This window comes from Poromitra crassiceps (genome assembly GCF_964638095.1).
Source record: "Poromitra crassiceps genome assembly, chromosome: 5".
NCBI lineage: Eukaryota > Metazoa > Chordata > Actinopteri > Beryciformes > Melamphaidae > Poromitra > Poromitra crassiceps.
In genome coordinates this window covers 25773509-25801472 of record NC_139642.1, presented here as the reverse complement: position 1 = coordinate 25801472, position 27964 = coordinate 25773509, and the positions used below count along the sequence as shown (strand labels likewise).

The 27964-nt window shown below is 42.0% G+C and overlaps 3 protein-coding genes across 3 annotated transcripts; all 3 read right to left on the bottom strand.

Annotated features, from left to right (window-relative positions):
* Positions 1 to 510: 510 nt before the first annotated feature.
* LOC310776402 (collagenase 3-like) lies at positions 511 to 10147 on the bottom strand (the record flags this gene model as incomplete). The annotated part of the gene is made up of 11 exons (XM_083636595.1): positions 511 to 614; positions 794 to 897; positions 1119 to 1284; positions 1416 to 1540; positions 1666 to 1864; positions 3668 to 3832; positions 4184 to 4309; positions 5286 to 5434; positions 7157 to 7284; positions 9125 to 9241; positions 10040 to 10147. 11 exons carry the CDS (start codon positions 10145 to 10147, stop codon positions 511 to 513), a joined length of 1491 nt encoding a protein of 496 aa, XP_083492721.1.
* A 2778-nt stretch (positions 10148 to 12925) lies between these two features.
* LOC310776401 (collagenase 3-like) lies at positions 12926 to 20398 on the bottom strand (the record flags this gene model as incomplete). The annotated part of the gene is made up of 11 exons (XM_083636594.1): positions 12926 to 13029; positions 13159 to 13262; positions 13513 to 13678; positions 13809 to 13933; positions 14051 to 14243; positions 14784 to 14951; positions 15323 to 15457; positions 15661 to 15809; positions 18166 to 18293; positions 19478 to 19594; positions 20282 to 20398. The coding sequence occupies 11 exons, from the start codon at positions 20396 to 20398 to the stop codon at positions 12926 to 12928; spliced, it is 1506 nt and encodes a 501-aa protein (XP_083492720.1).
* Positions 20399 to 22150: 1752 nt separating this feature from the next.
* LOC310776400 (collagenase 3-like) lies at positions 22151 to 27740 on the bottom strand (the record flags this gene model as incomplete). The annotated part of the gene is made up of 11 exons (XM_083636593.1): positions 22151 to 22254; positions 22386 to 22489; positions 22746 to 22911; positions 23038 to 23162; positions 23289 to 23481; positions 24531 to 24692; positions 25027 to 25152; positions 25604 to 25752; positions 26400 to 26527; positions 26787 to 26903; positions 27633 to 27740. 11 exons carry the CDS (start codon positions 27738 to 27740, stop codon positions 22151 to 22153), a joined length of 1482 nt encoding a protein of 493 aa, XP_083492719.1.
* Between the last annotated feature and the right edge of the window lie 224 nt (positions 27741 to 27964).

The window sequence follows — 27964 nt, the reverse complement described above, 5'->3', positions numbered from 1 at the left end:
TCTGGGGTATATTCAGATAATGTTACAGGAGGGACAGAACAGTCTAAACAGCCCCTCACACCTCTGGGGTATATTCAGAGGACGTTACAGGAGGGACAGAACAGTCTAAACAGTTCCTCACCTTACAGCCAGAATTGTGCAATTTGACATCACTGAATTAAAGTAAATCAAATGAGCAAAAACCTCCAGGCAGTTGAAATACACTCACCATCAGTACATTCCTTTGCAGTTTCAACACAGAAAAACATGGGACAAACACATTAACAGACTGATAGAATATTTAAAAAAAACTGATGACTGATCACATCCTCACGTGTATTTTTTCCCCTTATAAATCAATCAGCCAAACAAGACTCAGAGAGCTGTTCCTGTACTGTATAATAAGGCCTTGATCTTGCTACCTTTTATGCAAATCATTGATTCATGTTATGCACACAGTCCTAAGAAGACAAGTTAGATTTTGGACATATGATAGACAAAGTCTTGTATAACGTTAGTGTCCATGAGGCTTCAGTAGCAGTTGAGCCAGCCGTAGTTGAGGAGAACACGGTTCACTCTCTTGTAAGCGTAGTTGTACTCACTCTGCCTCGGGCCATTTGAGAAGTACAGGTATCCTAATGGGAGGGAATGTTCAGTTCATGAGTGAGGATGTTGCTGCACTTCTGTGGAATGACTTGATTTGATGAAAAAGGATGAAAAAGGATGAAAATCATTTCATCCTTTTACAAAACGTGGATCTTGACTTGTGCATATAGGGTCAAATCATTAATGGGAATGATTTTGCATCGCTCACCGTAATTCTCAAAGGCTGCATCTACTCTGGAGCCAATGCCGGGGAGATCTTGAGTGATGTATCTTGGGTATCCGCGGTCCATCCGGCTCCTGCTCTCATCAAAGCTGGAAAGTGCACATTAACTATCAGGATGAATCGCATTTTAAAATGGCAGGAACTGACTTTGTAGCCTACTGCTAACAGGCCTAAAGAGACACTGCTGCAAATGCTTGCTAGTTAGCTTGTATATATCTATTCTATACAGTATTTTCATCCAGTACAGACAAACAGGTACAGGCGATAATATTAATAACATGATACTATGATCATGACTTGTAGCTCCCACCTCCAATACTGGTTTTTCACAAAAATCAGTGTTTTTCCAGTGGTCGCCACATAGACTGCTGCATCCACCTTATTCACTGAGGAGGGGAGGCCAAGTTTGGTGAGGGGCTTCGGATAGCCTGGAATGATTGTCTTTGCTTGAGCCTTTATTTTCCAGTAGTGACGACCTGTGGAAAAACAGTTGGAGAGTTTTATCCTAATTAAGTACAGCTTTACAGGAGGTGGATGGATATGTGCATGCTGATTTATATTCCATCAGTTCTTTTATTTGAGAAGATTCCACCTTTGTGAAAAGTACCTTCAAAAAGACGCACCACATCCTTGGATGGGACTTCATAGACAGCATCGACCGTATTAATCCGTGACCACATTGAGTTCACTTTAGTCAACCGGATTCCTCCAGAAGTCTTCTTCCAGTAGTAACTATTAAAGAATAGAACAACTGTTTCTCTGGACTTTGAGTAAGAGTCATCAGAAAAAGCATGCATGCTTGAATTCCATAAACAGAAGATCATCAGCGAAGGACAAAGAAATGGTCTGAAATGTACCCGTTTTTGAAGAAGTACAGGTCTCCCCTGATGGCGGTGGCAGCATCGAACACCAGGTTCCGGCTGCACCGCTCATTTCCAGGGTTGGGGCCGGGCTGAGGGTCTGGGCTGGGATCCTCTGTTGGTTCCTCAGGTTCTGGTTGAGGAGGAGGTGGTCTTGGTGTGGGTGCAGGTGCAGGTGCAGGTGTGCGGCGGCTCCCTGGAAGATACCATAGGAAATTAAAAGATGATCTCCACTCAGTGATCATCCTCATAGAGCAAACAATACACTTTATTGTCCCTCAAAGGAAATTTGTTTTCACAGCTTAACAGGTGTCAAACTGGATCATACGGCTGCCCATGAATACAAAGATACACACAGTTTAACCCACACTCAGCGTGGCAGTTTGTTCAGTACCTCGATAGCAGAGGGGACAAAGCTCTTAAAATTCAGTATAAAAATCTTCAAGAAACTGTGAAACTGTGTTTTTGGTTTAAAATAAAAAATGGGACGATTTTCTCCCTTTTGATTTAAAATGGGAAAATTGATTACATTTCAGTACCCTGACGCCTGTTTTTAAGTAGCCCGATGAATTTTGAAGAACACACTCACACACTCACACGCACGCACGCACGCACGCACACGCACGCGCGCACGCACACACACACACACACACACACACACACACACACACACACACACACACATTGGGGGCCACTTAAAAACGGACAACGGGCCGCAGTTGGCCCCCCGGCCCGTATAGTTTGGCCACCCTTGGCTTCCATTCTAGACATGTTACGATACTCCACAATCACAGCATAACTTTGGGCTGTGGGAAAAACAAACATTCAAACATGGGGAGAACATGCAAACTCCATATAGAAAGGACCAGGGTGGAGATTCAAACCCACAACCTTCTTGCTGTGACTGAGAAGACGATTCTAACCACTGACTGAGCCACTGTGATGCAACTCGATACAGAGCACTAATTATAGTGGGCAACAAGGCAGAGCGTACAGTAGCTTATCTCCTGTTGCCTAGTTATTAAACAATCTGTAGAGTTTATACAAGCAGGAGAGGCAATGCCTTTACTTTGAACATTTTGGTGAGCACAAGAGCTAGCCCTACTGAGTTGGTGTAATATTATAATTTGGCTTTTCTCAAAGAGGTTATTCTGCCTGAAGGCAAGCCAAGGAGAAGGTCATCCCATGACCAACCTGTCTGCAAAGTTCTGTGGTGGTGTTATGATAATCCAGTTGGAAGTTAGCTACCTTTTGTGATTGGTCATGCCTATTGCCACGCCCCCTTTTGGCCAGTGGTCATGGAAAGTTAATGAGTTATAAGTTGACCCATGATGACCTGCTTTTCGACAAAGTTTCGTGCAAATCGGTTCAGAACCTTTTGAGATATCCTGCAGACAAACAGACAAGCGGGGCGAAAACAAAACATGACCTCCCGGCCAACTCTGTTGGCGGAGGTAAAGATCAAAACACTTGGGATGCTTCTTCTCCTGGCCTGTAACTCAATGAGGATTGATTTTGCTCGGGGTTTTCAAAGTTTGAACAGGTTGACTCTAAAGCCCTGTGTTCAATCTAGATCACCAAAGAATAAGATTGCAGTACAGTATCAGTAAGAACTAACCTCGCAAGCCAGCTGGAGATCATGAGATCAGATCACACGACAAATCAAACAAAACTATTTGTCAGCGTCAGGTTAAGTAATAACAACAACCACCACCCCTTCCTTCACTACCTCCATAAATATCATACCTATTTAGGGCTACATCTGAATGAATCTAACCATAACCATGTTTTAGTAAGAAGCTAATATCAGGGTCAGACTGACTAACCTTAAGTTTTTGATTTTGTAGCAGACCTTACACTTATATGCAACAGGCAGGCTTTTACAAACTTGACCAACATTTGGTGCAGTGAAGTCCGAAACACCAGAAAATTAAATCCCTCAATCAGACTTGTCATAGTTAGGAATGATAAAAACATGTATGGGATATGGCTTCATTACCATAGAGGGCTTGAACCCCGCGTCTGTCATCATCTGGAAGCCTGTATCCATTTGTGTTGATGTAGTTATAGGTGGGGAACATCAGCGCACTTCTGTCCCTGGAGTGGTCCAGGCCCAAGGCGTGTCCAAACTCATGGGCCGCCACCAACAGCAGATTCACACCGGCTGATTACAACAATTGCAATGATGTTGAGTAAGTTGAGAGGTGCCATACGTATTTCATTTCTCATGTGGATATTTATTTACTTATTTAAATCATGAGGGAACTCCAGGTAAATCAGCCAGTAAGACAATTCACCCCTCTGTGTGCTATCAAACGTCATGTTTACACCACCTGTGGCAATTCAAACTTCAATTAGTTTTAATACCTTTGCTTAACATTTTCACAAAATTCCCACATATTAAGGAACTATCATCAATAGTCTACAGTGAGATTGTGTAGGAAAACAACCCACATCACTATTTCTGATCAGGGCAGCCGCAGCTTTACTAAAATGACATGGCAGAAACCTTTACCTCTTCGGTTTAGAGTCCAAGTTTCATCATCATCAAAGTGTGTGTCCCCCCCTTGGTCCCGTCCAGGGGAGTTAGCATGGGCCAACACTCCACCTGACCCATCAAAAGGGTAAAAGTCCCCGTGATCTGTGTTGGGTCAAAGGTGATAACACAATCTGTAGTTTATTTGCTGAAACGAATGAGAGCATGTTTGAACAGAGATGAGACATGTCTGCATGGCCGTAACTACCATCGAGAACACCGAGGTCATGACCTCGGTATTTTCTTTATTATCTAATTTCTTTTTTGAAAAATAGCCCCGGCCCCCAGATCTATTCATCTGTCATTGATGTTTTAAAGCCCTCATAAATAACATGATATATGACGTAGTTGATCAGAAATGCAACAATTTGCTTCCTCTCTGTGTCCTATATAGAAGGAAGAGACATAACTCTCACCACAATGTTCAAATTTTGCATTAGGGCTAGAAATAAATGATGTTTGTGTAGATCGGCCAATGGGCCATTGTATTTAATCCAGTAGTATTCTACCATATGTGACCTGTATGCAGAATATATATTATGTGGGGAGACATTTATTTTTTGTATCATTGTAAAGCAACAGCACAGTAAAGAGGATATTAATCTAATACGATGTCTGTAGTTCTTTATAGATCTAGCCTCTTAATTTTGCTCTCAAAGTGCACCAGATTGAAGCATTTTACTTTTTACTTAAAATGTTCTAACCGGACCCCCCACACCGCGCTAAAATGACCTCGGTATTTCTCAAATCCTGGGTACGGCCATGCATGTCTGTACTTAGATCCAGGGTGAAAGTAATTCTCCTCTCATAATTTAGTACAGCTGGTAGATTTAGGCAAGCTATCTGATTGAAGACACATTCCAACCATGTTGATAATCACAGCTGGCAACACCAATGTCCAGTACCTGTAATAACAAGAATCTTTCTTGTATATGGGTACATCAGTAACTTTGAAGCTCTCACATATTATTACTAACAAAACAAAACAATAAATTGTCTTATTTTCTTTCCATGTTTTCCACTCATTTCCGACGAAAAGTTTTGTATGTGTTTTAAAATGCCCCCTTGCATCTAGACTCACATCCGCCCTTGAAGAGGATCATGATGTCAGCAGTTCCGCTGTCGATCTTTTTGAAGTTCAGCGGGATGATGTCGCTGTAGAGCTGGAAGGCCTGACCAATGGCGTCATCCACCTGCCGGCGGCTCAGATCTGGAGTGTACTGGGTGATCCTGTGTTCACATCAGGTTGAAACACCTTCTCAGGAGGGCGTCAAATTCGGCCGCTTTGTCATGACCCCCCCCCCCCCCCAGTGGCATATTCCATCACGAAATGTACCCTTTTGCATCATATTTGGATGCACACGTTCCTCCAGCACAGACACAGGCACTTCCTGGTTTTTCCCCCGAGCAAGGCGGAGGCAACAAAATAAACTTTTAGTTGGTTTTAGGCAAGTAAAACAACGGTTAGGTTTAGGCAACAAATGCAACTTGGTTGGGTTTGGCTCGGGGTTCTCGTGACAGGAAAGTTCCAAGTTGGAGCGCTATTGTACACCACTCTCACGCCTTCTCCCTACTGTGATTTTGACCTAAACACATTGAGTGCCAAGGACGTCTGTGGACGTCCTAAAAAAAAGTAACGAGAAGTGCCAAGGACGTCTGTGGACGTCCCAATATCATAATTCATATTATTCCATAATTCTGCTGTTTAAGGTCGTACCCAGCCAGTGAGCATGAATCCCTTCAAGGGATCACACGGCGCCACCTTAAATATCTACACGGCAGCTGCGCCACCCTAAAACCTTGGCGCTCAGATCCTTTACTTTGTGCAGGAGAAAGCCGTGATCAAAGAGAACCCGATGCATGCTGCAGCCAGAGCCATATAGATTGCTCTGTCTGCACAGTTGGCTGCGATCCGCGCCCACAACTGAGCTCCTCTGCCTCTGTCTATCTGTCTGCATATAGTTTCTCCACACGATTACCCCCAGAAAGGCAGCACCCGACGCAGAACGGCCAAACCTTTTCCTGCAGTCCCGTTTGGCATTTCCTTGTCGCGCTGGGATCCGCCCGGGAGCCGCCGTCAGCCGCCCGGCGCAAAAACGGAGGCTGCGAAAATAGACTGTGTGCGTGTGGGGAGGAGTTTGCAGCTCAGGGGGGGAGAGGGGGGGAGAGGGGGGTGGGGCACGCAGGCTGCACAGAACTACACCACGTCACTACATCAGAAAATATTAGCTAGAGTCAGTGAATGTGCTTGAAATTAGAGTGCAAAAAGTATTCATAAAAGTGACTTTATCTTGAAAAGTAAAAAAAGACAGCAGAAAACCCTTGAAAGTGCTCTTCTTTCAGAGGCTGTCATTTCATAATGGAACTGTCTAGAAACAAAATTTCTTCTTTGAAAGAAGCAGGAGTGTCCAATGTTTCATTAGAGTCCAGCCCTGTCCATATAGCCCTAATAGAAAAAATTCTATAGCTGTTTTCAACTGAATGGAAGTGAATCTGGCACAGGCTCCAGACAATTTTACTGAAGCGCTGTGGCACTCAATGTGTTAAACCGCAGACTGTCATTACGTTCAAGGTCGTGGTGGCGACCTCCACACGGTCCGACGGTCCTTCGACATATTCTTTTGTGTCGGAATATGCACACTTGTCCGTCTGAAAACAAGGGGTCGTGACAATATTGCGGAATTTGGCGCTCTGGGAGTGAGAACGGGTTGCAGGTTATGATGGTTTGGTAGGTATATAAAGTACATTGACACATGCTGTACATTTATATTTCAACATGTCAACATCGTTGAAATAAAAATGTTATATGGAGTGAGACAACAAAAATGGTCCCATATTCCTTTCAATCATAATCGTCATCATCACATCAGGAGCTTTGACTATGATATTCAGCTACTCAAAATTCAACCATATGACAAAATGACAGTGTTGCACCTCTCTAGGTCACAGTACCTGTAGGTAATCACCCTCTTCTGCCACTTGGGTTTCCCTTGGAAGTGTCCATATTGGCTGACATCTGACACGCCACACCTGGGCGCCTTCATCACCTGAATAGTTTCCTTATCCAGGGAGCCAGTTACCTGGTGGTCAATGGTTGTGGATGATGTGAGATAACTGCCACAGAGATTTGCATATATATATATATACAGTGTGTGTATGTGTATACATATATATACTGTATATATATGTGTATATATATACACACTCATGGAACCGCGGTTATATTCATAACCTTAAGTTCATTCGTATTTGCTCAGCATCTCGCTAAATGGGAAGTCGCAGTTCCCGTAGTGCCAGACAAGCTTATCGAGCCTCACCGACCTGCAGAGGAGACATCCTTGTTCCAGCTAAGCCCCCGTTCACACTATACGCCGAAGCAATACTCAACCTAAGCAAAACCTACGCTGAACCCACAAGTTTCATTTAGGCGTCCTTGTTAACAGGCGAAGCCGTTCACACCACCCGCGCACGTGCCACGACGAAGCCACGCTCACGCCTTGCTCAATCGATCATTCAGGATTCACGCCTATTCCAAGCGTGATGCGTGCTGAAGCCGATCATTGATCTGTCAAGTCAGGCATGAAGTCAATGGGAGTTGTGGGCGGGTTCAAGGCACGCTGAGTATGCGCTGAGAGGAAAAGAGAAGGTTTCTTGTGTGAATGGTTAAGCGTGAGCCTGCCTCAAGCTTCAGTTCTGCTCACGTTAGGCGTCCTGTGTGAACAAGGGCTAAGAGTAGGACTGCATGTGCCTCGCAGAGGGCCGAGACTTCTAGCATATATAGACCCACACAGGGCACGAACTGGACATAACCCACACGCCTGCCGGGTAACTAGGTCAGGGCTGACCCAAGGATGCCCTCCGGAACCACCAGGCAGCTGAGGATGTCCTCCTTGTCCCGGTCTGGCAGGGTGGAGAGGTTGAGCAAGGGCGCTCGCTCCTTTAGGACAAGGGTCCGCAACACTTTCTCCGTAGCCTGGCCAGCACAGCGTAGGATTTGCAGACAAAGATCGTGATGGTCTGAATCTCCTGCCAAACAACTTGGTCCTGCATCCTACCGTAGGTCACACACAGCTCCGCCTGGTAAGAAGTGAGGATGGAGAGCCCGGGCTGACAGCGCTCCTGCTTCATAAGCCTTCTCGGTCAGTGCAGACTGGAGCCGTGCAGGCTTGGACTGCGCGGGGGGGTGGGGGTCCCAGGGGGTCCCAGGGAGATGGAAGACACCGAAGAAAGTGCTGTCCCCGGAGGAGAGGAGCGCTGCTGCAGATGTTTTCACAGGTGACATGGAGGAGACCCAGTGTTTCCATGTCCTTACAGTCAAGGAAGGGAGAGCCAGGGATACCTGCTGCTGAGCGGGTTGATCTTGCCATGTCAGTTCATCCAGCAGCAATGGGAAAATGGGAAATAGCTGTTTCTTCACTTCACTGGGCTCAAAACGCCAGTGTGAGTGACCAAAGGTTTTTCTTGAAATCCATTGGCCGGTTGTTGAGCTGTTTGCGGCTTGCAGCTAAAGTTAACGTTATGGTGGTTACTGGTGTAGCTGCTGGATGTAGCAGACAAAGAGTATTGAACATAGAAGGCAAGAGACTAGTCTCTATTTTGACAGCAGCGCTTCCGCCTTGATATTGCAGTGACACAATTAAGCCTTCAGTTCTTATCCATTGAAGTTCTTTGGTGCAGAATCGTCGAAGTTGTCCTTTGCTACTGCGATTGGTCAAAGAGTTCGATGATTGAGAACAGACAGCAACCAATCAGTTGGGGCTGAAATATACGTCACAGAATCAGTGGTGGATGCATCCAGACCCTAATTAAGGATTCATTGGGGCTGGATACCAGGCTTGTTTCTCTCAGGGATCACATGAGATGTTACCCATTCAGCGAGACATTGAGCAAATAGAACTTGGTATTCCTTGTTATTTTTACCTCCAAGCCATAGAAAGCCTGCATGGCCTCTAGATTCTGGCTGAACGAGGGCATGTTGAGGTTTCGCATTGAGGAGTTGATCATCCCAACATCAGCGTAGAACTGTGAAATGTATTCCTGATATCGAGAGAAGGATCGAGAAAAGGAAGATGATTGAATAGAAAGTGATTCAAACTTCATCTGATTATGACCATTCATATTGTTATTTCTTCCACTATAACTTGTATTAAAATTATAACTAGTTTTTCTTAAACTGAATTGTACAAAATATTACAAACAGTTTTCACTTTCACTAGTCTCATTTATCTAAAGCAGGGGTTTTCAAAGTCTGAGACTGTGGGCCTCCCCCAAGACAACGCTTGGAAAAAGGAGCCCCCCTCGCTCAATTCCTGGATGCCTATGGGATCATGATTATGTTATTTGATCCCATAGACACTCAACAATTCAGCCAAGATATCCTGATATTGCTGTTTGACATACTTCAGACTTCACCAAATTATTTGGTTTCTGTGAAGGTCTGTCTGGAGGTATTTATTTGTTTCTGACACTGGGAAAGTGGGGAAAAACTGTCAAATCCCCCCAAACTACTGTATCTCTGAACTATCTCTTTAACCAAATCACACACATGGGTATTCTATGAGATATACTTGTAATAATTAATATAATATTTGTTTCACTTCCATCCACTGAGCCTCGATTGAAACTCCTCGAAGAACCCCTGGGGAGGCCCACCTCCCACTTTGAAAACCTCTGATCTAAAGCATCAACAATACTTCTTTAACCTGTCTCACATACATCCCCCCTTAGCAGGTTTAAATATGAACACAATAAAGGATCAAAACATTCACTTGGTTTTGCCTGGTCAGTCTATTTAATTGAAAGTTCCTAAAGTTGACTCAAAGTGTATTGCATTACCTCAGCCAAATCTTCCTCTTCTGGTGAAATTGGGGCAGTGGTAGGTGCTGCATGACACAGAGCCAGACAAACCAGCAACACCGTCCCAAAAGCAGTGAGTGAGCCCATTTTGTTCAAAACGACTTTTTCTCTCCCCATCCACTCTGAGGTGTGAATTGTTCTGATGGCACTTGAATAAGATGCCAGGGAAGGCCGTGTCCTCTGCTGCGTTCCAGTAAATGTGAGGACAAGCCAGTGTGCTAGAGGGGAAGGGGTGTAAAGACTCACCCGTCTGATAAGAGAGTGGGAGGAGATGGGCTTGGAGCCAAAGTGCAGTATAGTAGATTTTAGGGGAGCCACATTTTTTGGATGAGCTGCCGTGACCACATACTAAACACAATATTTTAAGGTTTTGTGTCATCAGATTGATCATTAATATAAAAACAATACTGCTACAGTTGAAGTTTAATTATATTTGTTAACTTGCAAAAGAAAAGGGCAAAAGAGTGGAAATGCACAAACATTGTCCCAATAAAGCCATGCAGAATATGGGCGTGTAAGTAAAGAATTGATTAAATAAAAAGTAAGTAAACAATTACAAAACACAATCATTTTAATAGAAATCGAGCAATTACACTTCAATCAACACTTCAATATAAAACAAGATCAGAATGAATATGTTAAAATTTGAAGTAATGCTCAGAAACATTCACCAAGGCCTTTAAAATTGTAGGCTACATGTTACAGACTACAGAGGCTACCTGTTCTATTAAAACTTTCAATATACATTTTTAATAAACCTCTATAGGCAAGTATTTTTGCTAGTATAAAACATTTTTGTATTGGACACATCAATATTTTAAGTTATTGATATTATCGAAAATCAGCCCAAGCCTACTGGATATGTGGCCTTGTTCGGTATATAAACAGCCAGAACATACCTTAAAAACCTTATCACAAATCTTTAGATGCCACTCTCCAATTCGACATATGTGATCTTCTAAGAAGCACTTTGTGAATGTAAAATAATTTTTTTTGGAAGTGGTTCGCATTGCTCACTACTGCCCTCCACTGTGTTAACATATGTTATTTTTGGGGAAGAGGACTGTGAATAACAGACAAATAACAGGTGAGAAATTTGTAAATGTTGGAATAAATGTGTGCTTGTTATTCCAAATGAGAGAGAGAGAGCTCCAAGTATTCAAAAAAGGTCTATGTTTTCATAAAAGTTCTAAACTTGAATTCTACTATATTTAACCATTCATGGCTACATTAATTTGCCTTCACTAGCCATCAAAGATAGTGCCGATGCCCCAGAATGCTTTGCGGTTCCCATTCCCTATATAGAGGAGCCGGATATAGTAGCACTTCCGGTTCCCTCATGTCAAAGTCAAAGCCAAGGGATTTTTCTATGGGATTTGGGTTGAATGTCTGAAATAAGGTCTGTGGTTAACAAAAGTTTATGAAACGTTGAACTTTGTGTTCAGCAAGATAAGCTTAACATATGAGGACAACTTTTATAATTTTTGAAGCCTAAATGTGTTTTTAATCACGATCTTCAGAAAACACTTCAAAAACTTAAAAACAAAATATTGATTTTTTTTATCATACACAATTTGACATCACTGAAATTAAATCAATATTAGCACATTTTCCAGGCAATTGAAATACATTCGCAATGAGTACATTCATTTCAACCCAGAAAAAACATGCAGAAACATTATAAAACAGGACTGATAGGATGATAATAAAAAACTGATTACTGATTGCATCCTCATTTAGACCCTGCATCTTTTCTTCTTCTTCTTATAAATCAACAGTCAAGCACTGCTTACACACACACACACACACACACACACACACACACACACACACACACACACACACACACACACACACACACACACACACACACACACACACACACACACACACAAAGTCTCAGGGAACCGGGTGTTTCTGCAGCTACGGCCATTTTTAAGACCCAGCAGTGACATTTTGGATCTATGTTAAAATTTGTCATGATGCTTGATAAATATATAAACACATCTTGATAAAAAAAAAATATTACTAAACAATGTGATTTAATAACATGTATGAAGCATTTCTTGGGTCCAAACACCACTTTTTTTCATGTCCCACAACTGTGGTCTCAATGTTGAGATACGAAAATGAGCTCATTCAATTACAATATGACATAATTTCAAATGAAATTGTTATATTACTTACACCATATTAAAATTATTTTTTTGTTTACTGATCATGACTCTTTCATCTAAATACGCCTGCACCACACTTCTGAGTCCTTACCGTGACACTGAACAAAAACCATAAAGTCCCCCCACCCCACATGTTAACAAGTGAACACATGGATGACATGACAGGCCTCACAGTGACCCTCAAAATCAAGAAAACAAGGTAAAGATAAATTTTGCTTCTGAAGTAAGCTATTTATTGTGTGTTAGTACATCGATTATTACGTGTCCTCAGATGAGTAATTGTGCATTTTAATACATAAAAAATATTAGCCTACTATTAAATTCATGTATAGATGCTAAAAGTCAAAGCATATAGCAGACCTTGCTAGCTGCCATTCATCTGCAATATTGGCAAAATGTCATGTCCGCAACATGCCTTGCTTTACCACAACACCTAAAGAGAATATACTAAAATAGTAAACATAAAATAAACATGTTCCAGATTAAAATCTTAACGACCATAATGCAATTTTGTGTCCTTGGTTGTAGGCTATTACAGACTCTGATGGTTAACATGAAGAGGTTGATTTATTTATTTTTGAGAGTCAAAAGTGATCGTAGTTGCAGAAACATGTATTTTATGCATGTATGTTATGTAAGTTACATTTTGGACATATTAGACAGAAAGTGTTGTCGTGTCCACGAGGCATCAGTAACAGTTCAGCCAGCCATAGTTGAGGAGAGTACGCATCACTCTCTTGTAATAGAGGTAGTACTCACTCTGCCTTGTGCCTTTTGAGAAATATTGGTATCCTATGGGAGGGAATGTTCAGTTCATAAGTGAGTATGATTTGATTTTCATACTTATCTATTTAAAAAAGTGGATCTTGACTTGTGCATAAAGGGTCAAATTGTTAATGGGAATGATTTTGCATCGCTCACCGTAATTCTCAAAGGCTGCGTCTACTCTGGAGCCAATGCCGGGGAGATCTTGACTGATGTATCTTGGGTATCCGCGGTCCATTTGGTTCCTGCGCTCACAATAGCTGGAAAGTGCACATCAATTATCAGGATGAATCACATTTTGGCAAGAACAGACTTTTCTAATGCTAACAGGCCTAAAGAGACACTGATGCAAATGCTTGCTAGTTAGTTTGGCTTGTGTATACAGTATCTGTAGCTATAATGTGTAGGCTACTGTATCTATACTGTGTTTTCATCTACAGTACAAACCGGTACACATCATCATAATAACATCATCATAATAACAATATGATTATGACTTGTAGCTCCCACCTCCAATACTGGTTATTCACAAAAATCAGTGTTTTTCCAGTGGTCGACACATAGACTGCTGCATCCACCTCATTCACTGAGGAGGGGAGGCCAAGGTTGGTGAGGGGCTTTGGATAACCTGGAATGATTGTCTTTGCATAAGCCTTTATGCCCCAGTACTGACGACCTGTGGAAAATCAGTTGGAGGGTTTTATACCAATTACGGTAAGTACAGCTTTACAGGAGATGGATGGATATGCTGATTTATATTTGACCAACTGCTTTATTTGAGCAGATTCCACCTTTGTGAAAAGTACCTTCAAAAAGATGCACCAAATCCTTGTATGGGACTTCATAGGCAGCATCAACTGTATAAATCTGTGACCATCTTGCGTTCACTTTAGTGAACCGGATTCGTCCGTAACTCTTCCTCCAGTAGTAACTATAAAGAACAGTTTCTCAGAACTTTGAATACGATTAATCAGAAAAAGGATGTATGCTTGAATTCCATATAAAAACAAGATCATCACGAGGAACAAAGAAATGGTCTGAAATGTACCCGTTTTTAAAGAAGTACAGGTCTCCCCTGATGGAGGTGGCAGCATCGAACACCAGGTCCCGGCTGCACTGCTGATCTCTGGGGTTGGGCTGAGGGTCTGGGATGGGATCCTCTGTTGGTTCCTCAGGCTCTGGTTTGGTGGGAGTTGGGCTGGGTTCTGGTGGAGCTGATGTGGGCGCAGATGTGCGGCTTCCTGGAAGCCGTAGGAAGTTAAAAGATGATCTCCAGTCAGTGATCATCATAGCACAAACCATCACTGATTTGACCTTAATTGTGATTCAATCATGCCTGGGAGAAGGAGGATCTCAAAGCCTTTACACTTGAGATATGGATTGTACAAAAGGAGATGCAAATCAATAGAGAGCCAAAGTTGACATCACTACCTGCTTCAGCATGCGTACCATGGGATTTCATCCGCCATTTTATTTCCCATAGACATTTTGTAAAATGCGTATAAAAATAGTTTTACTTGATCAAACCAAACGATTCAGCTATATTTAGAATCAGGAGAGACCATAGAACATTTCACTCGGACCAAATCTTTAAAAAGCATCGAAAATATATTTTCTTTAAATCCGCAAAAAGAAAAATACATTTTGATATACAAATGTGGATCCTTTGGTTAAATTAATCATTACATGGGATCTACAACATGGGATGATAAAAACATGTATAGTCATTATAATACTCGTCACATTGGGGATTGCACATGGGATCTATATGGCTTCATTACCATAGAGGGCTTGAACCCCGCGTCTGTCGTCATCTGGCAGCTTGTATCCGCTTGTGTTGACGTACTTATAGGTGGGGAACATCAGCGCACTTCTGTGCCTAGAGTGGTCCAGGCCCAGGGCGTGTCCAAACTCATGGGCCGCCACCAACAGCAGATTCACACCTGAACCTACAACAAGTGCAATGATGTTTATATTCAAAAGATCAGGTACCATATTTCAAAATACTAAAATACTAATAGTAATTTGTCATATGGTTATTCTTTTTTTTACAGTCAGCAAATTCAGGTAAATCAGTCAGTAAGACACTTCACTTCTCTATAACTGTGAGCTATCAAACATAATCACGTTTACAGCACCTGTGACAATTCAAACGTCAATTAATCTTAATACCTTTGCTTAAAATTTTCACAAAACTCCCACATATTAAGGAACTATCATCAATAGCCTACAGTGAGATTGTGTAGGAAAACAACCCACATCACTATTTCTGATCAGGGCAGCCGCAGCTTTACTAAAATGACATGGCAGAAAACTTTACCATTGAACTTTACCGGGGTTAGAGTCCAAGTTTCATCATCATCAAAGTGTGTGTCCCCCCCTTGTGCCTTTCCAGGAGAGTTAGCATGGGCCAACACTCCACTTTCCCCATCAAAAGGGTGAAAGTCCCCGTGATCTGTGTTGGGACAAAGGTGATAATGCAATCTGTAGTTTATTTGCTGAATTTGAGTAGGAGTATATTTGACCATCGATGAGCATGTCTGTACTTTCATCCAGGGAAAACGTAGTTTTCATATTACTACTAGAAATATCACATGCTTCGCGTGCTCATTTCTAGCTTGGCGAAGTGTGTGTGCTTCCTGGTCCATCTAGACTCACTTCCGCCCTGGAAGAGGATCATGATGTCGGCAGTTCCGCTGTAGATCTGTTTAAAGTTCAGCGGGATGACGTCACTGTAGAACTGGAAGGCCTGAGCAATGGCTGCATCCACCTGACTCTGGCTCAGATCTGGAGTGTACTGGGTGATCCTGTTCACATCAGGTTATGATGGTTTGGTATATGAAGTAGCCTACATAGAGAGCCCCAGGAACGAGTCCGGAAATCATCGATGCTAACACTCCTGGTTCTTCACTGTTTTTGCCTATGGGATTTGTGAATGGGTTTTTGGTGCGATGCTTCTAATAAGGTCTCTGGGCAACGCAAGCTTAATCAAACGCGAACCAGTGTTCAGTAGGATAATCTTCACACATGAGGACCACTTTCACAAGTTTTTAAGCTTTTACGTGCCGTTAAAAGGGCGGCTAGCTAGCAAACGGCTAAATGAGACTACACTGTTGAGTCGACGGGGATATTATACGTCAATAACGTCATCACTTCAAAGGACGAACACGGAAATTATCTTTCCCTCACCTGGTTCAGCCCGGGGTAATCAGTGCACAGCAGCGCACACATCAACAACACTCCAGGTTGAGTGGTGATGTGACGGGGAAGCCTATGCGACACTGTGTGTAGTCCTGGATTAGCTTAGCACAAGCTTTTTACTTCTAGGGCTCGCATTTATGCTTCAAAACTCATGAAAGTGGTCCTCATGTGTGAAGATTATCCAGCTGAACACTGGTTCGCATTTGATTAAGCGTGCGTTGCCCAGAGACCTTATTTGAAGCATCGCGGCAAAAACCCATTCAAAAATCCCATAGGCAGAAACAGTGAAGAACCAGGAAGTCCGGGACTTCCGCGTTCCGACTACAAAAATACGTCATCCCTGGGGCTCTCTATTTACACCTACTTTATGCTGTGTACATGCATATTTTAACATGTTCACAGTTGAAAGAAATGCAATATGGAGTGACACAACAAAAATTCCAATATTTCATCATAATCATCATCGTCATCACATCAGGAGAATGCACCGATACCACTTTTTTGGAGAGAGAGTATGAGTATGAGTACTTACACTTGGGTACTTGTCGATACCAAGTACTGATACGAGTACTTAATTAGGGGTTGACGGATACGTTTTTTTAATGCCTTTAAACATATTTTTTATGAAAAGAGAACTTTTCAAGATTATAGGTTTTAGTCATTTTCTTTAGTTTATTTATATTCAAGATAAAAAATTTAAAGATTACATTTGAACACATTATTTTTACTGAATGGACCTTGAACGTCCCATCAATACAATACAACCTAATGGCCGGTGTAGTGGGGAAACAGGAGGACATTTACGTTAAAGGCGGTATACGGGACATGTATTGCAAATATTTGGTCAGCCTTAAATTTGCTTGTTCCACAACAATGTATTGTCTGTTGTAATGTTTAACGTTACAACGAGGGTTTTATTTTTGAAAGAGCTCAAGCGGACAACCTACTTACATTCTGGCTGACTTGACAGTCTGCGCCTGGGCTGTGGGGTTCACTCATGCATGAGAGATGCTTTTTTTCTCTGCATATTCCGTCAATGTAAAGTAATTAACTGTTAAGAAAGTCGAATTTCAGCTTGTGGGAATCACTGAATCACTGACTCACGTTGGAAAAAGGGAGGCAAATCAATAGGAGGAGAAGCAGGGTCGGAAAATAATGCGTTGGACCACTGCCAAGATTTATATCGCCATGGCATGCAGAGACATTGATTAAATGGCCCGGCTTGCAACTTTTAGACTGAAGAAAATGCCACTAGTTTGTGGATATTAGTGAGATTTCTGGCCAGTCTAAAAGGCGCTATACTGAGAGTGGGAAGTAACGTGACCAAAAACGCCCTAGGTGGAGTTGTACGCGAACGATCGCAAAAATAGAGCCAGGGCGAGCGATCTTTCAAACAAGCAACACATCGCCCGGCCTGTTTGCTGATGCATGGAGCAGGTTAGGACTTCTTGGAAAAACTGAAACAATGGGATGTTTGCTCGCTCGCTTGTTCACAGCGGTGTCATCGGGCCGCCCAGGGCGAAACCTCATCTACTCGCGCATTTGCATTGACTTTGTATGTAATCTCGTCGGACGAATTTACAAAAATCACCCCAGTGTGAACGCACAGTAACGGCTAACCGCAAGCTAGCACAGTGAGTGAATGGCTGAGCGAGGGTGAGCGAGCGGCTGTGTGGCTGGCTGCAGCTGATTACTGACCTCTGATAGCCTTTTATTTCACCCCACAATGCGCTCCAGGCAGGCAGATCGAGCGAGAACCCAGGTTAACGTCACGTTGCGTGCCGTAAAGTGGTATCGGGCACGGGCCGCGTTAGTATCGGACCAGTACAGTAAATTAACACAGTATCAGACCCGGTATCGCTGCATGCCAAATCAGGAGCTTTGACTATTATATTCAGCCAATCAGAGTTCAACTCTATATGACAAAATGAAAGTGTTGCACCTCTCTAGGTCACACAGTACCTGTAGGTAATCAGATTCTTCTCCCACTTGGGTTTCCCGGGGAAGTATCCAAATCGACTGATGTCCGACACGCCACACCTGGGCGCCTTCATCACCTGAACAGTTGCATTATCCAGGATGCCAGTCACCTGGTCAATGATGGTGGATGATGTGAGATAAATGCCACATAGAGATTTGCATGTCCTTTTTATAATTTAACTAGAACGACCGCACCACAGATATATGCCTCCGCCAACAAGTGAGCAGTCGACATGCATGTCTGTCCAGACTTTGAGGTTTGAGGCAGATGAGAAGAAATTTCATCAAGGTGTTACTGATATGGCGTTACCAAGCTTGAAAATGGCATTCGTGAGGTCACAGTGGCCTTGACCTTTGACCACCAAAATGTAATCAGTTCATCCTTGAGTCCCAAGTGGACGTTTGAGGCAAATTAGATGAAATTCCATCAAGGCGTTCCTGAGATATCATGTTAACGAGCATGAAACGAGCGGTTGTTTCACAGTAACCTTGAATTTTGACCACCAAAATCTAATCAGTTCGTCCTTGAGTCCAAGTGGACGTTTGAGGCAAATTGGAAGAAATTCCGTCAAGGCAAGCCTGAGATATCGCGGTAAAAAGCTTTAAAATGGCGTTAGTGAGGTCACAGTGACCTTAACCTTTGACCTTTAACAACCATAATGTAATCAGTTCATTCTTGAGTTCAAGTGGACGTGGAAAATTTGTTGAAATTCTGTCAAGGCGTTCCTGAGCTATCGCGTTAACGAGCATGAAATTAGCGATTGTGAGATCACAGTGACCTTGAACTTTGACCACCAAAATCTAATCAGTTCATCCTTGACTCCAAGTGGACGTTTGAGGCAAATTTGAAGAAATTCCATCAAGGCATTCCTGAGATATCAACGAGCTTGAAAACGGCGTTCGAGAGGTCACAGTGACCTTGACCTTTGATCACCAAAATCTAATCAGTTCATCCTTGAGTCCAAGTCGACGGACGTTTGAGGCAAATTTAATGAAATTCCGTCAAGGCGTTCCTCAGATATCGTGTTAACGAACATCAGACAGACGTAAGGGACGTACGGACATACGGACAACCCAAATCCATAATGCCTGGCCTGCCTGGCTATCACTGGCGGAGGCATAAAAATAGTACAAAATAGTAATATTTTATAGGGTGGAATCGATACCGGTATTTCTTTTTCCCAGGATGGAAATATTTAGCACGCTTCATTGATACAGTATTTACAAACTACCTCAATTCATCTCAGCTCATTCTTTAAAAGTACAACACCTTGGTATTCCTTGTTATTTTTACCTCCAGGCCAAAGAAAGCCTGCATGTCCTGTAGATTCTGACTGAACGAGGGCTTGTTGGCGCGTCGCATTGACGAGTTGGTCATCCCAACATCAGCGTAGAACTGTGAAATGTATTCCTGATATCGAGAGAAGGAAGATGATTGGAAAGTGATTCAGATCTGATTATGATCATTCTTATTACTGTTCTCTATTACTTCCACTATAACTAGAGGGTAGTTTTTCCACAAATCGGTTAAACTGAATTGTCCAAAATATTAAGAACATTTTCCAATTTCACTTGTCTCAGTTAACAGCATACAAACAATCCTTCTGTAAACTGTTTCACCTACAGTATCTCCCCCTCATGACTTTAGCAGATTTAAAGATGAACACAGCAAAGTATCAAAACGTTCAGAATCAGAATTGGCTAAGTATGTACACAAGGAATTTTACTTCAGTTTGCATTAATCTGGATCTGGATTTGCCCGGTCAGTCTATTTCAGTGAAAGTTCCTAAAGTAAGTTAGTTAGTTACAGTAAGTTAGACTTTATTTATCCCCATGGACAAATTAATCATCCTCTACTAGGAACCTTCCTAGAACTAGGAGCAGTGGGCAGCCGCAGTGCAGCGCCAAGGGACCAACTCCAGTTATTTTGCCATTGCCTTGGTCAGGGGCACTGACAGGAGTCTTAACCCTAACATACATGTCTTTTGGTGGTGTGAGGAAACCGGAGCACCTGGAGGAAACCCACACGAACACGGGGAGAACATGCAAACTCCACACAGAAAGGACCTGGGACGGACTCAAAAGTGTATTGCATTACCTCAGCCAGCTCTTCCTCTTCTGGTGAAATTTGGACCGCTGGGGCAGTGGTAGGTGCTGCATGACACAGAGCCAGACAAACCAGCAACACCGTCCCAAAAGCAGTGAGTGAACCCATTTTGTTCAAAACGACTTTTTCTCTCCCCATCCACTCTGAGGTGTGAATTGTTCTGATGGCACTTGAATAAGATGCCAGGGAAGGCCGTGTCCTCTGCTGCGTTCCAGTAATGTGAGGACAAGCCAGTGTGCTAGAGGGGAAGGGGTGTAAAGACTCACCCCTCTGATAAGAGAGTGGGAGGAGATGGGCTTGGAGCCAAAGTATAGTGTAGTAGATTTTAGGGGAGCCAAAACAAATTTGGATCAAACTTGGATGAGCTGCCGTGACCACATACTAAACATAATATTTTAAGGTTTTGTGTCATCAGATTGATCATTAATCTAAAAACAATACTGCTACAGTTGAAGTTTAATTATATTTGTTAACTTAAAAAAAAAAAAGGGCAAAAGAGTGGAAATGCACAAACATTGTCCCAATACAGCCATGGAGAATATGGGCATGTAAGTAAACAATGGAACTGGATGGCACTCGGCTTGTAGTGCTCGAAGCACCAAAAAAAATACATTTGAAAAACTCATCAGCATTGTCGCTCTCCAGAAATCATGACCCGGTTAGCTCAAGATAATGCACAGACTTTGTTGTGAGCAGGTTCATGTAAGAACTATTTTCTTTTGCAGTCTCATGTAGGAACTAGCTAGCGCATGCACACGCACACGCACACGCACACGCACACACACACACACACACACACACACACACACACACACACACACACACACACACACACACACACACACACACACAAAAGACTCAGAGAACCGGGTGTTTCTGCAACTATGGCCATTTTTAAGACCAGCAGTGACATTTTGGATCTATGTTAAAAAAATTGTCATATGATGCTTGATAAATATATAGACAGTGTTATTACATCTTGATAAAAAAAAGGATTGTGATTTAATAAAATGTATGAAGCATTTCATGGATCCAAACACCACTTTTGTTCATGTCCCACAACTGTGGTCTCAATGTTGAGATATGTAAAATGAGCTCATTCAATTACAATATGACATCATTCCAAAATTAAATTGTTTCATTTATTACTTACACCATATTAAAAAATATGTTTTACTGATCATGACTCTTTCATCTAAATATGCCATCTAAATGTACCACACTTCTGAGTCCTTACCGTAACACTGAAGAAAAACCATAAAGTCTCCCCACCCTCAAAATTAAGAAAAACAAAGTAAAGATCAATTTTGCTTCTGAAGTAAGCTATTTATTGTGTGTTAGTACATAGATTATTACGTGTCCTCAGATGAGTAATTGTGCATTTTAATACATACAAAATTGTAGTCTACTATTAAATTCATGTATAGATGCTAAATGTCAAAGCTAACATAGCAAACCTTGCTAGTTGCCATTAAATGGCAACTAGCGATATTAGCAATCTTAGCAATATTAGCAAAAATGTCATGTCCGCAACATGTCTTTACCACGACACCTAAGCTGCACCTTTCGGTGTTTTACTGCGGTAGAGACAAATTCAAGGTGAATTATATACTAAAATAGTAAACATAAAATAAACATGTTCCAGATTAAGATCGTAACGACCATAATTCAATTTTGTGTCCTTGGTTGTAGGCCATTACAGACTCTGATGGTTAACATGATGAAGAGGTAGATTTTGTTGTTGTTGCCAAAAGTGATTGTAGTTGCACAAACATGTATGTTATGCATGTTATGCATGTATGTTATGTAAGTTACATTTTGGACATATTAGACAGAAAGTGTTGTTGTGTCCACGAGGCATCAGTAACAGTTGAGCCAGCCATAGTTGAGGAGAGTACGCATCACTCTCTTGTAATAGAGGTAGTACTCACTCTGCCTTGGGCCATTTGAGAAATATTGGTATCCTATGGGAGGGAATGTTCAGTTCATAAGTGAGTATGATTTGATTTTCAACCTTATGTATTAAAAAAAAAGTGGATCTTGACTTGTGCATAAAGGGTCAAATTGTTAATGGGAATGATTTTGCATCGCTCACCATAATTCTCAAAGGCTGCGTCTACTCTGGAGCCAATGCCGGGGAGATCTTGACTGATGTATCTTGGGTATCCGCGGTCCATTTGGTTCCTGCGCTCATCATAGCTGGAAAGTGCACATCAATTATCAGGATGAATCACATTTTAAAATGGCACGAACCGACTTTGTACTGCTAACAGGCCTAAAGAGACACTGCTGCAAATGCTTGCTAGTTAGTTTGGCTTGTGTATACAGTATCTGTAGCTATAATGTGTACTGTATCTATACTGTGTCTTCATCTACAGTAATGAAGACTAACAGGTACACATCATCATAATAACATCATCATAATAACAATATGATCATGACTTGTAGCTCCCACCTCCAATACTGGTTATTCACAAATATCAGTGTTTTTCCAGTGGTCGACACATAGACTGCTGCATCCACCTTATTCACTGAGGAGGGGAGGCCAAGGTTGGTGAGGGGCTTTGGATAACCTGGAATGATTGTCTTTGCATAAGCCTTTATGCCCCAGTACTGACGACCTGTGGAAAATCAGTTGGGGGGTTTTTATACCAATTAAGTACAGCTTTACAGGAGATGGATGGATATGCTGATTTATATTTGACCAACTGTTTTATTTGAGCAGATTCCACCTTTGTGAAAAGTACCTTCAAAAAGATGCACCAAATCCTTGTAAGGAACTTCATAGGCAGCATCGACCGTATTAATCCGTGACCATCTTGTGTTCACTTTAGTCAACCGGATTCGTCCGGAACTCTTCCTCCAGTAGTAACTATTAAAGAATAGAAAAACAGTTTCTCAGAACTTTGAATACGATTTATCAGAAAAAGGATGTATGCTTGAATTCCATATAAAAACAAGATCATCACGAGGAACAAAGAAATGGTCTGAAATGTACCCGTTTTTAAAGAAGTACAGGTCTCCCCTGATGGAGGTGGCAGCATCGAACACCAGGTCCCGGCTGCACTGCTCATCTCTGGGGTTGGGCTGAGGGTCTGGGTTGGGATCCTCCGTTGGTTCCTCAGGCTCTGGTTCAGTGGGAGTTGGGCTGGGTTCTGGTGGTGCTGACGTGGGCGCAGGTGTGCGGCTTCCTGGAAGCCGTAGGAAATTAAAAGATGATCTCCAGTCAGTGATCATCATGTCACTGATTTTACCTTTTAATTGTGATTAAATCATGCATGAGAGAAGGAGGATCTCAAAGCCTTTACACTTGAGATATGGATGGAAAAGGGGATGCAAATCAATAGAGAGCCAAAGTTGACTTCACTTCCTGCTTCAGCATGCGTACCAAGGGATTTCATCCGCCATTTTATTTCCCATAGACATTTTCTAAAATGCGTATAAAAATAGTTTTACGTGATCAAACAAAGCGATTCAGCTATATTTAGAATCAGGAGAGACCATAGAACATTTCACTCAGACCAAATACTTTTTTTTTTACATTTTGGTCTGAGTGAAATGTTTGTGCTCTGTTGCTAAAAGGTAACGGTAAGGTAAAGTCCCAACGATTGTCACACACCTGAGTGTGCAAAATTTGTTCTCCGCATTTGACCCATCCCCTGGGGGAGCGGTGAGCAGCAGCAGTGCCGTGCTCGGGAATCATATGGTGATCTAACCCCCCAATTCCAACCCTTTGATGCTGAGTGCCAAGCAGGGAGGCAATGGGTCCCATTTTTATAGTCTTTGGTATGACTCGGCCGGGGCTCGAACTCACGACCTCCCAGTCTCAGGGCGGACACTCAAACCACAAGGCCACTGAGCTGGTAATATAGCTATAAATATAGCTGAACCGTTTGGTTTGAACAAGTAAGACTATTTTTATAAGAATTTTACAAAATGTCTATGGGAAAATAAATGGCGGATGAAAATCTCTGGTACGTTCTCTTATCTATCTATCTCTCTACTACCACCCCACCCCCCAGCTATATCGCCTGAATGCAACTGGTGCAGATGAAGTCCGTCCGAACCACCATAAAATTGGATTCTTCCATATTAAATCAGACTTGTCAAAATTTACAGGAATGATAAAAACATGTGTAGGCTATAGTAAGTCATAACAGTGAATCCTTCTGATAAACTTAATAAATGTGGATCCTTTGGTTAAATTATTCATTACATGGGATCTGTAAGGCTTCATTACCATAGAGGGCTTGAACACCGCGTCTGTCGTCATCTGGCAGCTTGTATCCATTTGTGTTGACGTACTTATAGGTGGGGAACATCAGCGCACTTCTGTGCCTAGAGTGGTCCAGGCCCAGGGCGTGTCCAAACTCATGGGCCGCCACCAACAGCAGATTCACACCTGATTACAACAATTGTAATGATGTTTATATTCAAAAGATCAGGTGCCATTTCAAAATACTAAAATAATAATAGTAATTTCTCGTATGGTTATTCTTTTTTTACAAGCTGCAAATTCAGGTAAATCAGTCAGTAAGCCACTTCACTCTATACTGTAAGTACTGTGTGCTATCAAACGTCATCATGTTTACAGCACCTGTCACAGGTGACCTGTGACAATTCAAACATCAATTAATCTTAATTCCTTTGCTTCAAATTTTCATAAAACTCCCACTTCAATATTTCTGATGAGGGCAGCCACAGCTTTACTAAAATGATATGGCAGAAAATGTTACCGCTTTGGGTTAGAGTCCAAGTTTCATCATCATCAAAGTGTGTGTCCCCCCCTTTCTCCCGTCCAGGGGAGTTAGCATGGGCCAGCACTCCACTTGCCCCATCAAAAGGGTAAAAGTCCCCGTGATCTGTGTTGGGTCAAAGGTGATAACACAATCTGTAGTATATATTTGCTGAAAAGAATGAGAGTATGTTTGAACATGAGCATGTCTGTACTTTGATCCATGGATGGATCCATCCATCCATACTTTGAAACAATACTGCCTTATTATAGTAGTGAGATTATTATGTATTATTACACTAACAAAACAAAACAATTAATTTTCTTCTTTCCTTTGCATACATTCGTTTTCTATGTGTTTTAATTAATAATTTATCATAATAATTGATTGGATTTATATTGCGCCTACTGTATACTCAAAGCACTTCACATATCAGGGTGGAGAACTCAACTCATCCACCACGGATGTGTAGCACCCACCTGGGTGATGCACGGCAGCCAGTTTGCGCCAGAATGCTCACCACACATCAGCTATCATGGTGGAGAGTTGAGGACTTCCCCGGTCCATCTAGACTCACATCCGCCCTTGAAGAGGATCATGATGTCGGCATCGCCACTGTTGATCTGTTTGAAGTTCAGCGGGGTGACGTCACTGTAGAGCTGGAAGGCCTGAGCAATGGCTGCATCCACCTGCCTCTGGCTCAGATCTGGAGTGTACTGGGTGATCCTGTTCACATCAGGTTATGATGGTTTGGTATATAAAGTAGCCAACACTTGGCCTACTTTATGCTGTACATGCATATTTTAACATGTTAACACAGTTGAAAGAGAAATGCAATATGGAGTGACAACAAAAAATTCCCATATTTCATCATAATCATCATCGTCATCATCAGGAGTAGGGATGCACCGATACCACTTTTTTGCATACATGTATGAGTATTGAGTATGAGTACATTTGGGTACTTGCTGATATCAAGTACCGATACGAGTAGTTAATTAGTGATTGACGGATATGTTTTTTTAAATGCCTTTAAGCATATTTTTAATTCAAAGAGAACTTTTCAACATTATGGGTTTTAGTCCTTTTCTTTCGTTTATTTATATATTCAAGATTAAAGTTTTTAAAGATTACATTTTCTAAAAGGAGAGAAAGCCAGCACACTTGAATGTCCTTTCAAAGGTTTTAATTCGTTGCGTGCCGTAAAGTGGTATCGGGCACGGTCGTGTTAGTATCGGACCAGTACAGTAAATTAACACAGTATGCGACCCGGTATCCCTGCATGCCTAATGAGCGTGCATATATTCAGATAATCAGAATTCAACCCTATGACAAAATTAAAGTGTTGCACCTCTCTAGGTCACAGACAGTACCTGTAGGTAATCAGATTCTTCTCCCACTTGGGTTTCCCGGGGAAGTGTCCAAATCGACTGATGTCCGACACACCACACCTGGGCGCTTTCATCACATGAATAGTTTCCTTGTCCAGGGTGCCGGTCACCTGGTGGTCAATGGTGGTAGATGATGTGAGATAACTGCCACATAGATTTGCATGTCCTTTTTATAATTTACAAATAGTACAAAATGGTAATATTTTACAGGGTGGAATCACTTTTTCTAATATTGAACATCAGATATTTATTTTTCCCAGGATGGAAATATTTAGCACTCTTCATTGATACAGTATTTACAAACTACCTCAATTCATCTCAGCCCATCCTTTAAAAGTGCAAAACCTTGGTATTCCTTGTTATTTTTACCTCCAGGCCAAAGAAAGCCTGCATGTCCTGTAGATTCTGACTGAACGAGGGCTTGTTGACGCGTCGCATTGAGGAGTTGGTCATCCCAACATCAGCGTAGAACTGTGAAATGTATTCCTGGTATAGAGAGAAGGAAGATGATTGGAAAGGCGGGTGGACACCGATTGGAAAGTGATTCAGATCTGATTATTATCATTCTTATTACTACTCTTAACTATTACTTCCAGTTTCCTTCCTAGTTTTTTCCACAAATCAAATTTAAACTGAATTGTACAAAATATTAGGAACAGTTTCCACTTTTTGTCTCAGTTATTATCCAAAGCATAAACTGTTTCACCTCCCCTCTTGACTTTAGCAGATTTAAAGATGAACACAGCAAAGGATCAAAATATTCAGAATCAGCTTTATTGGCCAAGTAGTCTACACCAGTGGTTCCTAACCATGTTTGTGTTATGTACCCCTTGAGCTGTTTTACCATGCTGATAGTACCCCCTCACTCATGTGTGTCCATAATTCTCCTAAAGTTGTTATATTAAACTTTTAGTAGGCCTCTCTAACACATCTCATTAAATGAAAATAATTTGAATGACTCCTCTTTAATACAATTTTGACAGTTTTCAATTGGTTCAGTTTTCAATCAGTTTTTATCATTTTGGAAATACATTGTAATCCCAATCTTTCCAAGTACCCCCTGCAAGCTGCTCAAGTACCCCTAGGGGTACACGTACCCCTGGTTGGGAATCACTGGTCTACACAATACAAGGAATTTGACTACGGATCTGCATTTGCCCGGTCAGTCTATTTCATTGAAGGTTCCAAAAGTTGACTCAAAGTGTATTGCATTACCTCAGCCAACTCTTCCTCTTCTGGTGAAATTGGGGCAGTGGTAGGTGCTGCATGACACAGAGCCAGACAAACCAGCAACACCGTCCCAAAAGCAGTGAGTGAGCCCATTTTGTTCAAAACAACTTTTTCTCTCCCCATCCACTCTGAGGTGTGAATTGTTCTGATGGCACTTGAATAAGATGCCAGTGAAGGCCGTGTCCTCTGCTGCGTTCCAGTAAATGTGAGGACAAGCCGGTGTGCTAGAGGGGAAGGGGTGTAAAGACTCACCCCTCTGATAAGAGAGTGGGAGGAGATGGGCTTGGAGCCAAAGTGCGTTATGGTCAATATTACAG